This window comes from Loxodonta africana, chromosome 26 (assembly GCF_030014295.1).
Source record: "Loxodonta africana isolate mLoxAfr1 chromosome 26, mLoxAfr1.hap2, whole genome shotgun sequence".
Classification (NCBI taxonomy): domain Eukaryota; kingdom Metazoa; phylum Chordata; class Mammalia; order Proboscidea; family Elephantidae; genus Loxodonta; species Loxodonta africana.
This window is the reverse complement of record NC_087367.1, coordinates 14,437,859-14,454,877: the sequence shown is the minus strand read 5'-3', so window position 1 is coordinate 14,454,877 and position 17,019 is coordinate 14,437,859. Positions and strand designations below refer to the sequence as shown.

The 17,019-nt window shown below is 44.4% G+C and overlaps 1 protein-coding gene across 1 annotated transcript in view; it reads left to right on the top strand.

Moving 5' to 3' along the window:
- Window positions 1-7,044: 7,044 nt before the first annotated feature.
- MSH2 (mutS homolog 2) overlaps window positions 7,045-17,019 on the top strand; it is an 88,208-nt gene continuing 78,233 nt past the window's right edge. The window contains exon 1 of the mRNA XM_064277129.1: window positions 7,045-7,327. Within this exon, the coding sequence (XP_064133199.1) occupies window positions 7,117-7,327 (211 nt within the window). The 5' untranslated portion in view covers window positions 7,045-7,116. The remainder of the gene's footprint in view (window positions 7,328-17,019) is intronic.

The window sequence follows — 17,019 nt, the reverse complement described above, 5'->3', positions numbered from 1 at the left end:
TGTTTCCATATAAGATATAAATTTCAGCATCCATAAAGTTTCATTTGAGCACATCTATGCACATTCATTTACGTTTTGTGTGTGACTAAGTAGTCGTGACAGACCTGATGGCCCACAAAACCTAAAATACTTTCTCACTGCTGCTTTACAGAGAAAGTTTGCTGAGCCCTGCTCTAGCGTGTTGGGAGAACGCTGTTCGCGGGAAGATGTCTCACTAAATGCCCAAGGCACACTATAATAACCTGTCCTGGCTGGGGGTCGGGCAGGAGGGCTCCGGGCAGCTGCTGGCCCCTGTCCACTGCAGGCGCTGGACACGGGAACCTCCAAGTGCTGCAAGCGCCTGACCAGCCAGTGCACCAGAACCAGGAAGTAATACTAACTCTTGCAATTTCTTTTCAGCGCCCTCTACTGACAAACATTAAGACAGATCCACGTGTCCGTTAGTTTGTGGTACTGTGGTGGCTTGAGTGTTGCTGTGATGCTGGAAGCTATGCCACCGGTATTTAAAACAAGGGTCACCTATGGTGGACAGGTTTCACTTGAGCTTCCAGACTAGGGCAGACTAGGAAGAAGGACCTGGCAGTCTACTTCTGAAAAAATTAGCCAGTGAAAACCTTATGAATAGCAGCGGAAACATTGTCTGATATAAGTGCAGGAAGATAAAGCCCTCAGGTTGGAAGGCACTCAAAATACAACTGAGGAAGAGCTGCCTTCTCAAAATGGAGTTGACTGTAATGACATGAATGGAGCCAAGCTTTCAGGACCTCCATTTTCTGATGTGGTATGACTCAAAATGAGAAGAAACAGCTGCAAACATCTATTAATAATCGGAACGTGGAATGTACACAGTGTGAATCTAGGAAAATTGGGAGTTATCAAAAATGAAATGGAATGCATAAAGATCGATATCCTAGGCATTAGTGAGCTGAAATGGACTGGTACTGGCCATTTTGAATTGGACAAGCGTGTGGCCTACTATGCCAGGAATGACAAATTGAAGAGGAATGGCGTTGCATTCATCATCAAAAAGAACATTTCAAGATCTACTGTGAAGTACAACACTGTCACTAATAGGATAATATCCATATGCCTACAAAGACAACCAGTTAACACAACTGTTATTCAAATTTACACACCAACCACTAAGACCAAAGATGAAGAAATTGAAGATTTTTACCAACTTCTGCAGTCTGAAATTGATCAAACATGCAATAATTGTGAGGATGGCACAAGACCAGGCAGTGTTTCGTTCTGTTGTACGTAGGGTCACTATGAGTCAGAACTGACTTGATGGCATCAGAGCACATATGAGTAAGAAGACTGAAAAGAATCAATGCCTTTGAATTATGGAGTTTGCAAAGAATATTGAATGTACATCATGGACTTCCAGAGGAACGAACAAATCTGTCTTGGACGAAGTATAGCCAGAATGCTCCTAAGAAGCAAGGATAGCAAGACTACATCTCACATACTTTGGACATGTTATCAGGAGGGACCAGTCCCTGGAGAAGAGCATCATGCTTGGTGAAGTAGAGGGTCAGCAAAAAAAAGGAAGACCCTCAAGAAGATGGATTGACCCAGTGGCTGCAACAATGGACTCAAGCTTAACAACTGTTATGGATTGAATTGTGTCCCCCAAAATATGTGTGTCAACTTGGCTAGTCCACGATTCCCAGTATCATGTGATTGTCCACCATTTTGTCATCTGATGTTATTTTCCTATGTGTTGTAAATCCTATCTCTGTGATGTTAATAAGGTGGGATTGCTGGCAGTTATGTTAATGAGGCAGGAGTCAATCTACAAGATTAGGTTGTATCTTTAATCAATCTCTTTTGAGATATAAAAGAGAAAATCGAGCAGAGAGACGGGGGACCTCATTACCACCAAGCAAGAAGAACCAGGAGTGTGCAAGTCCTTTGGACCCAGGGTCCCTGCGCTGAGAAGCTCTAGACCAGGGGAAGATTGATTACAAAGACTTTCCTCTAGAGCTGACAGTGAAAGCCTTCCCCTGGAGTTGGCACCCTAAATTTGGACTTTTAGCCTCCTAAACTGTGAGAAAATAAATTTTTCTGTTAAAGCCATCCACTTGTGGTATTTCTGTTATAGCAGCATTACATAACTAAGTCCACAACGATTATGAGGTTGGCACAGGAACAGATGGTGTTTCGTTCTGTTGTGCATGGGATCGGTATGAGTTCAAACTGACTCAACGGCACCTAACAACAACATTTTCACAGAGCAAGCAAAAAGGGTGAATTTGTAGCTAAGAGGCGATAAATTAGTAACCAAGCACACTCTTCAACCCATTGCCCTCTAGTGCCTGTCCTATTTTTTCTGAAGTTGCTCTCTCTAGGGCCAACATTAACTAATTGCCAAATTCAGTGGCTCCCCATCTTCCCCTCAGTGTTCAACCATTTGATCTCTCCACAGCTTATCACCATGATGACTACCCAGTATGTTTTCTATGAGTTTTCTTCTTAGGCTTTACTGACATTAGCCTGTCCGGGTTGTTCTCATCTTCTGCTGACTCTGAAATATTGATGTTCTCACGATTTGTCCTTGCTTCTCTTTTTCCTCTGTTTTTCTTCCTGAAGGATTTCATCCATTCCTTGCCTTAGCTCCTTCTAAGCCTAGATGATAATACCAGCACCACCTTCATTTCTATCCTTCCTGAGTTATATACTAAACTGTTTGTTTCATTTAACTAGTCTTTAATAATCTTATCATCTTTCTCCACAAACCTATTTCATTTCTTGTATTCTCAGAATCAGTTTATGGCATCACCACGTACCAAGTCCCAAATTCCTTTCTCACCTCCATTTGTTAGTCACCAGCCCTGGGATTCTCCCTTAGAAATAAATACTCCTCTAGTCTGCTGTCTCTTACACATTTCACTGGTCTCGTTGCCACCAATCTATCCCTTTGCCAGTCCAAATCCCACATTACTCCCGGAATTATTTGCCTAAAGTTTATCACAGCACTCTTATTCAGTATAAAATCTACCCTCCACCACCAGAAAACCATATGAGACCTTTCACAGTCTGGTCGTGTAGTGGATGCTTTTTGCCTTTGGGCTCTTCAGCATCTCATTCCCTCTTCAATTTTGGGAGAATTTTCCATTGTGTGGGGGATTAGTGCTCCACCTCCTGAGAAAATTGCAGGGTGGAGATCCTCCCTCTGCTGTGAGCATCCAGGCACAGGCTCAGCCATCAGGCACCCCCACCTAGGACCTGGAATCTTGAGAGTGATGAAAAGATGTAAGAACAATCAAGACAATACTCTCAAGGATGATGGTGGAGTGAGTCCAATGGCAGACATAGGAGTGTTCCAGGGATGGCATCCCAGCCCTTGGGCTTCTATGGTGTGACCTAGCCGTGGTTGTTCTTCTGGCCTCCTTTGGTTCCTCCCCTCCTCTCCACTCCCATAGCCAATACTCTGATCCAGAACTTTGTCACTTGTCTGAATTAATGTAATTTCCAGCTTCCCCAATATCAAGCTCTCCCCACCTCAATCCTTTCTGTATATCACTCCCAGAACAAATAAAACCTAGTACAACCTACCTTAGTTCCTACAATACTCCAATGTATTAAATTTTGTTGTATTCAAGGAAATTTCCCTTCCCACTCCTCAAATGTTCCATTCCTCTGTACCTTCCTACTCTTGCTTATTCTCCTTCATTTGTCTGGAATAACCTCCAGTTAGTCAAGGCTAGGCTTAACATCGACTTCTTTCACAAATTTTCTTAACACTTCAGCTCAAGCTGATCTTCTACTTCTTTCAATATAGCACTTTTGGTAAATACAACACAATTTTAAACTCTTTTCCAGCATCCTAAATTCAGGGCCCCTCCTCCACCAAAATTCCCACAGATCCTGCTTCCCCAACAAGCACCAATTCCGACCTCTCTTTTCCTTTCTTATCAAAATTCTTAAAGAGAATTAGCAAGCGCAGCTTTAAGTCACTTATCTCCAACTAAATCTTCCACCCGTAGAGGTTCTGCTCCCCACATCCACCAACTGAAACACTTTCCAAAAACTAATGATACCTTCAGATCCTTTGCTCATTTTTAACTGGGTTATTTATCTTTTTAATACAGTATTGGGCTGCAAGATTTCTTTATATATCTGGATACAAGCCCCTCATCAGATATATGATTTTCAAATATTTTTTTCAAAGAAGATACACAAATGCCCAAAAAGCATGTAAAAAGATGCTCAACATCACTAGTCATTTCGTTGTTGTTAACTGTGCAGAGTCGACTCTGACATGGTGACCTTATATACAACAGAGCAAAGCTTTGCCAGGTCCTGTGTCATCCTCACAACCGCCAGCATGTTTGAGTCCATTATTGCAGCTACTGTGCCGTTCCATCTCACCTATGGTCTCCCATGGTCTTGTTGGCCCTCTACTTCACCAACCATGATATCCACCTCTAGCGACTGTTCTTTCTGATGACGTGTCCAAAGCAATGAGTTGAACAATGTTCTTTTCTGATCCCTAAGGTCTTCATTGGCTAATTTTTAGAAGTAGATCACCAAGTCTTTCTGCCTAGTTTGTCTTGGTCTGGAATCTCTGCTGAAACCTGTCCAACATGGGTGACCCTGGTAGTATTTGACATACCAGTAGCATAGCTTTCAGCATCACAATAACACACAAAACACCACAGCACAACAAACTGATAGGCAGGTGGTAGCATTAGTCATTAGGGAAATGCAAATCAAAACCATAATGAGATACTGCTTCATACCTACTAGAATGGCCGTAGCCAAAAAGACATCTCAGAGGCTGTAGCCCCCACTCTTTGAGACCCAGGCAGCTTCCCCTGCTCCTTCCAATGGTTCTGCTGATCTCTGAATTGCTCCAGGGATGGTCCTTTTCTTTTCTTGAAGGGCAATAGATGTAGAGCTTCTTTGGCCTGTTTCCTGCCTGTAGAATTCCAAGAAGCAGACAACTTTCTTTTCTTTTGTCCTGTTCCTTTCCTCTTCAGCCTAAGCTGTTGGGTTTTCTGCTGTGGTAGTTGGTTTGCTCCATCAGTCATAGCCTTAATTAATCTCTTTAACAAAAGATTGAGTCACCAAGTCCTTGGTAAGCATTTCAGGGCGTGTGTATAGGGTTGCTATGAGTCGGAATCGACTCGACAGCAGAGGGTTTGGTTTTGTTTTTTTGAGTTTTCCAAATCTTTAAGTTTTGTTTTTATTTTGCACAGTTCATTTTTAAGTCCATCTCTTTCCTCTCACATTTTACTATAAGCAGCAAGAGGAAACCATGTGTCCCCTTTAAGATCTGCTTAGAAATCTCCTCAGCCAAATATCCAAGTTCAACATGACAAGTTCTACCTTCCACCAAACATTTGAACAGAATTCAGACAAGTTCTTTGCCACTGCATAAAAGGCATCACCTTTCATCCATTGTTCAATGATATGTTCATCATTTCCTTTTAAAACCTCACCCGAAGCACATTCAGCATCCACATTTCTAGTGACAATCTGTCATTGGTGTCATATGTATTCCCTAAGACAATAGAGACTTTCTGTACAGCTCTCCTCACTTCCTTCTGACCCCTCAACAGAATCACCTTTGAAGTCCATAATTCTACCAATAGTCTCTTCAAGGCAATCTAGGCTTTTACTATTAGACACCTTAAAACTCTCCCAGCCTCTACCCACTACCCCATTTGAAAACCACTTCCACAGTTTAGGTACCTGTTACAGCAGCACCTCACTCCTGGCACCAAATTCTGCCTTAGTCATCTAGTGCTGCTATGACAGAAATACCATAAAAGGATGGCTTTAAGAAACAGTAATTTATTTTCTCAGAGTTTAGGAGGCTAAAAGTCCAAATTCAGAGTGGCATCTCTAGGGTAAGGCTTTCTCTCTTGACTGTGGAGGAAGGTCCTTGTCAATTCAACTTCTGCTTCCTAGTTCCTTGGAGATCTCCATGTGTCTTGGCTTCTATCTTACTCCATCTCTCCTCTGCTAGGCTTGTTTAATCTTTTTTGTACCTCAAAAGAGATTGACTTAAGATACAAGATGCACAAACTCTGCCTCATTAACATAAGTAAGACAACCCATTTCGATTGGCAGCCAAGCACTTAACCATTGCACCACCAGGGCTCCTTCCAAAAATTCCAACCCATTAGATGTGAGTGAGGCCCAGGAATATGTTTGAAAAGCCCGTGGATTGGTTCTGCTGCTGGTTAGGTTTTGGGGCCACTCTCATTGGGGTGAGCCAAATAGGGAGAGAAATATCTTTTCTAACAGAGAATCCGCACCTCCTCCAGGTCTTTGCCCAAATTAAAAAAAATCAAGCTCCCTGCCCCTGCTGTTTTCCCTAAGCTTACCATTTAATTTACTTATGTTAATTGCGGGATCCATCAATTAAAATGAAAGCTGAACAAAGGAGGTTGTTTTTCTCTTTTTCTTTATTTGTGATTCTTAGAGCCTAGTTTGTTAGAGCCTAGAACAATCTGTTTGGCATATGGCACATAAAAAAAAGTTTTCGAATGAATGAATCAATCTCTGAGTGGACGAAAAAGAGAGGCATTTGGTTAATAAAGAGCAGTAAGGCGACTGTGTTGAACAATGAACCGGTAATCTCGGTGTTGCAGTCTGCTTAAAAACAAAAAGTTTTTAAAAACGAAAAGGCAGTTGGGGCAACGCTTGAGTAGGAAACTTGTTAGCTTTTTTCTTGTTTTCAAGTTTCTTTCTGATTTCACTTCCATGCTGCCAGGCACGTCAGCTTAAAGCCTGCCGGGAACATCCCACCTGGTCGCCTACCCTAGCCACCTTTCTACCTGCGTCCCACGCCCCTGCAGCCCAGAAAACCCGGAGGCTGAACTCTTTCAAGGATGCGCATCTGCCAGAGTAGGCGCGCGACCCACGCGCGAGCATGCGCAGTACACAGGGCCATCAGCGTGCGCGGGAAGCTGGGTTCAGGCCGATTATGATTGGCTGCCGTGGGCGATTCCCACCCACCGAGACGCAGCGCTGGATGCTGATTGGGTATCTCCGCCGAGGCCGGACGCGGCTCGGAGGGCGAGGGAGGGGAAGCGGGAAAGAGCTGAGTGGGTGCGGGGTCGCTCGGTTTGCTCAGTCAGGCGGTGGCGAGGTCCCGAAATGGCGGTGCAGCCGAAGGAGACTCTGCAGCTGGAGAGCGTGGCCGAGGCCGGCTTCGTGCGCTTCTTCCAGGGCATGCCGGAGAAGCCGACCACCACGGTGCGCCTCTTCGACCGGGGCGACTTCTACACGGCGCACGGCGAGGACGCGCTGCTGGCCGCCCGGGAGGTGTTCAAGACCCAGGGGGTGGTCAAGTACCTGGGGCCGGCAGGTGAGGGCGGCCGCGGCGCGGCCGGGGTCGGGAGGGCCCGGGAGCCCCCGGGGCCGCGCGGAGCTTGCTGTGCCCCTCCCCCGGCTCGAGGGCGGCGAGCGGGGCGGGGACGTCGTTACCTGGCGGGGAACGCCGCTTTCTGCGGGACCGAGGAGGGCGCGACTCGTGCTCCTCGCTCAGCCTCAGCCCTGCATCCTCTTCCTCCCCAGCAGCCTCACCTCTGAAATAGCAACTGACATCGAGGTTGGGGGCCGGGCGCTGTGCGAGGCATTTGAATACATTTGTTTCATTTATTTTTTCCCGGCAGCTCGCTGGGTTTCTGCTTCGGCCCCGCCTTGTCCTGTAGATGTCATCAGTTCCAAACACCGCCGCAGAGACCGTTCCAGGAGTGAGATTTAGAATCGGGGACGGGGGCTTGGGAGACTGTGGCACCTACATAATATGGCCCACAGGCACTCCACGTGTGCCGGTGGTCCAGCTCAGGGACTTGTAATGGACCGCTCTTGAGAGGCTGTAGAGCGAAGTGGTCCCTTGCAAATGAGATGTTACTGAGAAAAGATGTTTCATTCATTAGATGGAAACTTACCGAGCGCTGCTGTGTCAGGCAGAGCCATGGACGCTGGAGGTACAAAGATGAAAAGGCAATTTCCCTGTCTTCACAGAGATCGTTCTGGTGAAGACCAAAAGCAGAAATACTTAAAATTCAAGGTGAAGTGTGAATGCAGGTGTGTTCCTAACAAGCTGTTGAGGCACAGAGTCAGGATTGCCACAGACTGGAGGCATGAGAGGAGGCTAAACTCCTCTTGGGTGTGGAAGGACTAGGAGTTTGCCAGGGAGAGGGGCTGAAACTAGGTAATTGGTATTGCTGGAGTGGGAAGTGATGGGTGAGGAGATTGGACCAGGTAGGTGGAGCCAAATGATGACTTCTTATGTTGTGCTGTGATGTTGGAATTTTGTGCACCAGGCAGTGAGAGGTCTGAAGAATTTTAAACAAGAGTGAGTGGTGTGTTGGATCATTTTGGCTGTCCTGTGGAGGGTGGACTGAAGGGGATAGGACTAGAAGCATGGGGATCACTTGGAACCCCTGTGTGGTGCAGATGGTTAAGTGCTTGACTGCTAACCAAAAGGCTGGTGTTTCAGATCCACCCCATGGTACCTCGGAAGAAAGGCCTGGTGATCTACTTCCGAAAGAGTACAGCCTTGGAAACTATGGAGTGCAGTTCTCCTCTGCACACACGGGGTTGCCGTGAGTCATAATCGACTCCAGGACAACTGGTTTGGGTTTTTTGGTTTATGGGGACAACAGAAGACCAGCCAGGTGTCTTCATACTTGATGATGGTTTCAATTGCTTTCCAGCTTAAAGGTGATTCCTGTTATTCAAGGCTATTGCACATGGCTCTCTTGTATTACGCAGTTTAGAATAGCTTAAACATTTAAAATGCTGTAAAAAGTTTTAAACTTACCTGTTTGTATAATTTAGATTACTGATTTTTCTAAGCATCTGTTAATCTTAATAGTTTAATTTTTATGTTTAATTTGAATGTGAAAGGAATAATGGATGCTAAGTATTAAATCTGTTCATTGAGGAGGAAATTTAATATAAATATCAAAGAGCCTTTTTTATATTGAAGCATAGTTTTGTCTTGTTTTTAAACATACAGTGCTCCTTTTGTGGCCCTCAAAGATTAAAATGTAGGTGTTAACCAGGGACGTTTGTAAGAATAGAGTAACATAGACAGTCACCTCACCTTAATCATACTGAAGATAGTGTGGTTAAAACAAAACAAAATCCGAAACCCATTGCTATCGAGTTGATTCCAACTCATAGTGACCCTATAGGACAGAGTAGAACTGCCCCATAGCGTTTCCAAGGAGCGTCTGGTGGATTCGAACTGCTGACCTTTTGGTTAGCAGCCATAGCACTTAACCACTACTATGCCACAAGGGTCTCCACTGTGGTTAAAGGTGAATTTAACTTTTCAAAGAGGTAAATGTGAGTCATTCCCAGGGCTCTATTTCTGATAGTAGGGATTTATGTTAAAGACATGTTTTCTATAAAAGATTGATTGGCCTAATGTTTATTAGGATAGGATAATAACAGTTACAAAAAGTTGGGTAGGTGGGTAATTTGTGATTAGAAATTGGTCAAAACAACTGAAAAAGTGAAGGACTCAAAAACACATGTGTACCATGATTCCCAAAGCCTAGTATCTGCTTGCGTTGTGATTTTAACCATTGAAGGGAACACGTAACTAAGGATTTCATAAGGATTTCATAATGTACGTTGGCGCAAGCATCTCAACACACTTTCTTGGGAGGAATTTTTCTTCATTTTAATATTATGCATTGTGGGTTAAAAAAAAAAATCCCGTTGCGTCGAGTCGGTTCGATTCCAACTTGTAGTGACCCTGTAGGAGAGGCTAGAACTGCCCCATAGGGTTTCCACAGAGCGGCTGGTGGATTCAAACTGCTGACCTTTTGGTTGGCAGCTAAAATTCTTAACCAGTGTGCTGCCAGGGCTCCATTATGAGTAAAGGGGTTAACAAAACCTTTTCCTCTGCTCCTCTGTTCTCCTGGGAACCCGATACATTAAGAATGTTCACCATGTTTCTAGGTAACTTGACTTACTGCAACAACGCCCTCAGGAGGTTAAATTACTAAATTACTTGTCGGAACTATAAAGGGACTGTGAAACGCTGGTGGGAACCCCATCCTATGCTTCGTGTTCCCTGAGTGCAGTGTCTCTAATGGCTGGCACATTCCTTATGGGGACCCTGGAAGCCATGCCTAGAGATACTGGCTCCTGTGGGGCATGAGGCTTTTAAGCCAAGGTGGCCTCCTGCACCACTGGTGTGAATTTTGTTCCTTGCACCTGAACTGTCCAGGAGACGAGGGCTGTGTGGACTCCTGCCAGGAGGAATGTGTCATGCTGCCCAGCTGGCAAGCTCTGATTCTTGTCCTCTGTCCTTTTGAGTGGAGGGATGCTGCCAGTGGCCCATGGATCTTCTGAGTCTGAATGTGAACTTGGACCTGGGGGGACATTGGCATGTATTTACTAGTTTTATGGTGTTAAGCTCTTCATTTCGTGGAACGATGGTTGTAGTATATGGTGATTTTTAGAAACTTCCTTACCTGGCAAATGACGATGTTAGCAGTCCTGATTTGGTGTCTGATTTTCGTTTTGTTTCTGAAATGCTGTAGTTCTATGAAATCCAAATCCTGAGAACTATTGTTATTATACAGAGAGCTCTGGATTTGAATTGAAAACAGGTATAGCTTATAAAAATTACCGAGTTGGCAAGGGTATGGTAAGATGATATCCTACTATACTGTTGGAAAGGTTACTGATTTTCTGGAAAGCAATTTGGTAGTACGTCTTCATCTTTGAAAATCTTTGTAACTATGTGAAGAATTCCTACCAATCTTTACAAAGAAAATACCAGCAGAAGAGTTTGCAGAAGATGGCGAAACGTTTAATAAATACAAAAAGGTCTTCAGCTTAGTCACCAGGTAAATGCAAATTAAAACCACAGACCGATACCACTTCACCACCACGATGGCTAAAATGTAAAACCTATAGAAGATACCAAGGGTTAGCAAGGGTGTGGAGCACCTGGGACCCCCAAACGCAGCTGGTGGGAGCACAGGCTGGTACAGATGCTTTGGTCGGTCAGCTGTTCGGCAGCATCTAGTAAAGCTGGATTTATGACCCCGCGGTTCTATTTAGAAGTGAAATAACCAGAGGTATACACCCGACAGAAGTGCATGTGTACACATAAGTACTGCGTACATACGTAAATATGTATATGTACATAAAACCAGAAAACCTGTTGCTGTTGAGTGGACTCGGACTCATAGCAACCCTATATGACAGAATAGAACTGCCCCATAGGGTTTCCAAGGAGTGGCTGGTGGTTTCAAACTGCCAACCTTCTGGTTAGCAGCCGAGCCCTTAACCACCGCACCACCAGGGCTGTACACACACACACACACACACACACACACCCACACCCACCCACCCACCCACCCACCCACCCCCAGTGAAAGCAAGATTCTGTGTAAGGCAGAAACCTGTCAGAGAAGGAAAACTCAAATATCTTCTGCTAAAACAAAGGATGGAAAAGTGATACGACCTCTCCCTGTCAAAGGTGGAAAACCTGTGAGACCTGGAAAAACAAGGCAGCCCCCGTAGACTTCGGCTCTCACAGGTTTCACTCTGTGTGTGTGTGTGTGTGTGTGTGTGTGTGTGTGTGCCCAAAAGACATGCACAAGAATATTCATAGCAACCCTATGCATAATAGCCCTAAATTGGAAACTACCCGAATGAATGCCATTCAGCAGTAGAATGGATAAGTAAATTGTGGTTTATTCATGCAGTTGAATACACTACGGCAATGAGAATGAACACCACAAAAAAAAAAAATAGGGATGAATATCACAGAAATTATGTTGAGTGAAAAAGGAGCCAGGCATAAACAAGCATTGTTGGATGTCATTTGTAGAAAGTACAAAAAAGGAAGAAAACAAATGTTATCATAGTATGCTGGTAAAAGTCAGTATAGTGGCACCTTTGCTGGGGAGGGGGCACAGGACGAGGGGTGTCTTCTGGGATGCGGGTTTCAAGAGTGGGTACAGCCTGAGAACTCACTGGGCTAGACATGATACCTGCACTTCGTTCTTTGTATATTGTTCTTCAGTAGAAAGCTGCCCAGAACCCTGTAATGGGGAGTTTCACATCTAGGAATTGATCCTGAGGAAACAGCTATGTGGACAGATACACACTCAGAAATGTTTGTCATATCATTTATGATATAATTGCTTACCCACAGTCTAAGTGAACAGAGGGGAACGGCTGTGTAAAGTCAGGGCGCCAACACCTAAATCCCTCCGCTCTCTTCTGCGAGAGGCTGACCATACGACTTCTCCTGCAGCCTTCGGTTCAACTCATCTCTGCCCCAGAGTTCTCTCCCTGCTCTTGTGTTTTGTTTTCGTTTTTAATTTTCTAAACTTGTAGAAGCCTTTTTTAAAAGATAAAAACAATTTTAATGACACATTAAGTAACATTAATTTGTGATAAAGTTTACCATTCAGTATAACATAACTTTGAGTCCTTTGTACCGTATATCTCATTAATGTTGTCGGTGAGGAGAATTCTTGATAAGGAGAAACATGAATATGGGTTGTAACTAAGAGAAATAACCTTTTGGACCATTCTTTTCCTCCAAATCACGTATTTTAACCTTTGCAGGCATGTCTTTATGGTTCTGAAAGTTGATGTGAACCCACGTGGGTGCGCTCGCTAGGACAGCATGTCTCCAGGACTGTTCCACGCGTAGCAGTGACGTAAGACAGGTGATCAGTTTAAAACAGTTTGCGAAGGAAATTCAAGCGTGGAGGACACAGGATTCGACAAAGCGCAGTTGCTTTTACGCAGCAGCACATCTCGGCGACTTTAATCTGCTAATGTGTGTTTTCTTGTTTTTGTCATGCAGACATGCTTTATTTTGACTACATAAAGTTTAGAAATGTTTAAACTGCAGAGAATATCACGAACAACCTGACAACATTAAAAAAAACAGGAGAAAAGATAACCTGCTGCCAAATGTTCAGCTGGGGGTGTGGTCATGATTGATTTAATTTTTTGCTTTTTTGTTGTGTTTTAAAGCAATCAGCATGTGTTAAGGAAGATACTTTAAAAAGCCAAACCCGTTGCTCTGTCCTCAATTCCAGCTCATGGTTACTCTATAGGACAGAGTAGAATTGCCCCGTAGGGTTTCCAGGGAGCAGCTGGTGGATGCGAACTGCTGACCTTTTGGTTAGCAGCGGAGCTCTTAACCACTGCACCACCAGGGCTCGAGATTTCCTCCTAGCGTATAGAAGTGGTCTTTAATGTTTTAAATGTCTCTACCTGGTCATGTCAAACTTAAAATATGGTTTAAGTAATAGTAAACTGATAAAACTCAATACCGATACGATCTAATTCTAGAATTCCAATGAAGTGGAAATATACGTAAGAATGATATTAAAACGATATTGTAGAAACACTCTCTCAGGGATCGTACTTCTATAAAACGTCAGTCAGGGCAAATGCAGCATCAGTAAAGCAAGCAACAGGAGTTAGCCTGAGAAGACATCGGTCAGAACTCATTTAAAGGAAGAAAACAGACCAGATCTCCTGCTGTGCTTGGTCGTAGATGCTCAGGGGCTGGCTGCTGTAAATCTGAATCGACCTGCACTTGACCAGAATCCCTGCATCCTCACAGCTCGCCCCTCTCGCTCCCCTGGCACCTAATGATGTTCTTTTGGGCCAGTGCCCTGGGCTGCATGTGAAGTAGCAGGCGCAAAGGGGCCATTTGGAAAAATCTGCATTTCAAACTCTAATTCTGCCAGTTTTTGCCTGTTGTGACCCCCTTTCCGTACTTAGATTGTTGAGCCTTCTGTTGGTCTACACGACTGCCAGCTAGCTTTCTTGAGCTGTTTTCTCATGGGAGCTCATCCACCTTTGACTGAAGGAAGTGGTGCATTCTGGTTGTTTATCCAGGTCTTCAGTCATCTTGGCTTGGTCTTTTCCCCTTAAAGTACATCAGCTTCTTATTGTGAAAACAGTCAAAGCAGCACAAACCAAAATTTCCAAGGGAACCTCAAACAGACTTGAGCCTTGCATCCATAATTCAGACTGCACCATTGGAGCACTGTACAGCTGCCACGGAACTAGCTGGAAAGACATTCTCATGGCCCTTAGCAGGCCCTCTGTGGCCCCAAAGGGCACCTCAGCTCCTCCCCTGACCAGTAGCTTGTGGGCTACAGCTGCCTTCCTGGAGCCCTGCCAGTGTTCTAGCTCAAACCCAAACAAGTGCCTGGTAACCGGGACTGAGCCATCAGTGGGCTGAGGGTGGGGAAGCCAGGCTTAAAAAACCACTCTCTCACTTTGCTGCGCTTGCTGTGTAAATAGAAAGGATTATAATTCGTACAGTCCATGGGGAAATGGAAAATGCCATGACCACCTGGCCCCACAGGAAACCCAGGAGATCCATGCCGTAACCAAACCTAGAGCACTGAGAGCGAATGCACCTGGGTTCCAGTCCTGGCTCTGCCTCTTCCGTAGCTTCGTGACATGAGGCTTCACAGCTATAACGAATATTTGAGGAAAGCAATGCATAAGTTACCTTCCTAAAGAGTGTCCTATTTATGCCTGACATCTTTTGAGGTTGACAGTTCTCAGGTTGTTAAATCTCTTTTAATGGATATGCCTAAGCTTGTTCTTGCTAGGTGCTCTCGAGTCAGTTCCAACTCGGTAGTGACCCTGTGTACAACAGAACAAAACGCTGCCCTGATGACCACAGGGGTGCTGCAAGGAATCAGCTGGGGGTCTTTTTTCAGACTGCATTTACCTCTTCACCCCACCCACTCTTTAAGAAATCTCTGCAGTTGCGAGCCATTGTTCTTGTTGAATGCCTAAAGGAAAAGGCTAAGAACATTGCTGAGGGTTGTTGTGTGCCTTTGACTCGTAGTGACCTTGACCTTACAAAAAGCTGCCGGGTCCTGCATCATCGTCACAATCCTTGCTACATTTGAGCCCATTTTTGCAGCCACCGTGTCAAAAGAGGGCCTTCCTTTTTTTCACTGACCCTCTTACCAAGCACGATCTCCTTCTCCAGAGGATGGTCCCTGCTGTCCAAAGTACATGAGACGAAGTCTCGCCATCCTTGCTTCTAAGGAGCGTTCTGGCTGTACTTCCAAGACAGATTTGCTCATTCTTCTTGCCGTCCGTGGTGTATTCCATATTCTTCACTGAAGAATGCATCAGTTCTTCGGTCTTCCTTATTCGTTGTCCACTTTTCACATGCATATGAGGTGTTTGGAAGTACCATGACTTGGGTCAGGTGCACCTTAGTCCTCAAAATGACATCTTTGCTTTTTAAAACAGGTCTTTTGCAGCAGATTTGCCCAAGGCAATGTGTTGTTTGATTTCTTGACTGGTGTTTCCATGGGTGTTGTTTGTGGATCAAAGTAAAATGAAATCCTTGACAACGTCAGTCTTTTCTCTGTTTATCATGTTGCTTATTGGTCCAGTTGTGAGGATTTTGGATACTTCAGTGTAAAACACCACCCAGGACCAGACAGATAAGGAGTGAAAGGGCATGTGGTTCCAGGAGCGCTAGTTCATCCAGACATAAGCATTCAAATTGAAAGACTTTAAAAACTCCGCGTTGGCCAAGTAATTCTGCTGGCACATCCATTGGAACTCTGGTTTAAGAGCAGCTCCAAAATTAGACCAATATTTTCTCTTCCCAGAATTGTTTTTGCTGACTTGGACTTTTCATTTTGCCAGCTAAATAGAGGGTTGATATGAAAAATACTGTTTTTAAAACTCATTGCTGTATTTTCTGGAAGTTGCCGAAGATGTTCATAATTGCATTTGTGAGTATATCTGGAAGAAATTTATATCTGCTCGTGTGCTAGTGACTCTGCTTCAGTGCTCTCTCCTTGAGCAAAAAAAAAGTTTCAATCATCTGCATAGTGTGACTCACGTGGAATTCAACCAGATGTGCTGGGATGAGAGGGTGACCAATTGTTCTGGTTTGCCTGGGACTGAGAGGCTTTCTGGGATCAGGACTTTCAGGCTCAAAACTGGAATTGTTGTTAGGTGCCGTTGAGTTGGTTCCGACTCATAGTGACCCTGTGCACAACAGAACGAAACACTGCCCAGTCCTATGCCATCCTCAAAATTGTTGCTATCCTTGAGCGCATTGTTGCAGCCACTGTGTCAATCCATCTACTTGAGGGTCTTCCTTTTTCACTAACCCTCTACTTTACCGAGCCTGATGTCCTTCTCCAGGGACTGATCCCTCTGATAACGTGTCCAAAGTATGTGGGACACAGTCTCGCCATCCTTGCTTCCAAGGAGCATTCTGGTTGTACTTCTTCCAAGACAGATTTGTTCATTCTTTTGGCAGTCCATGGTATATTCAATATTCTTTGCCAATACCACAATTCAAAGGTGTCAGTTCTTCTTTGGTCTTCCTTATTCATTGTCCAGCTTTCACGTGCATATAAGGTGATTGAAAACGGTGAGAGGCTTGGATAAGGCGCATCTTAGTCCTCAAGGTGGCATCTTTGCTTTTTTAACACTTTAAAGAGATCTCTTGCAGCCGATTTGCCCAATGCAATGCGTTTTTTGATTTCTTGACTGCTGCTTCCATGGGTGTTGATTGTGAATCCAAGTCAAATGAAATCCTTGACAACCTCAGTCTTTTCTCTGTTTATCATGATGTTGGTAATTGGTCCACTTGTGAGAATTTGTGTTTTCTTCATGTTGAGACGTAATCCATACTGAAGACTATGGTCTTCGTTACTAAGTGCTTTAAGTCCTCCTCACTTTCAACAAGCAAGGTTGTGTCATCTGCATATCGCAGGTTGTTAATGAGTCTTCCTCCGATCCTGATGCCCCGTTCTTCTTCATATAGTCCAGCTTCTCGGATTATTTGCTCAGCATACAGATTAAGTAGGTATGGTAAAAGGATATAAGTCTGATGCACACCTTTCCTGACTTTAAACCACGCAGTATCTGTCCCTTTGTTCTGTTCGAATGACTGCCTCTTGATCCATGTGCAGATTTCTCATGAGCACAATTAAGTGTTCCGGAATTCCCATTATCCACAATGTTATCCGTAATTTGTTATGATCCACA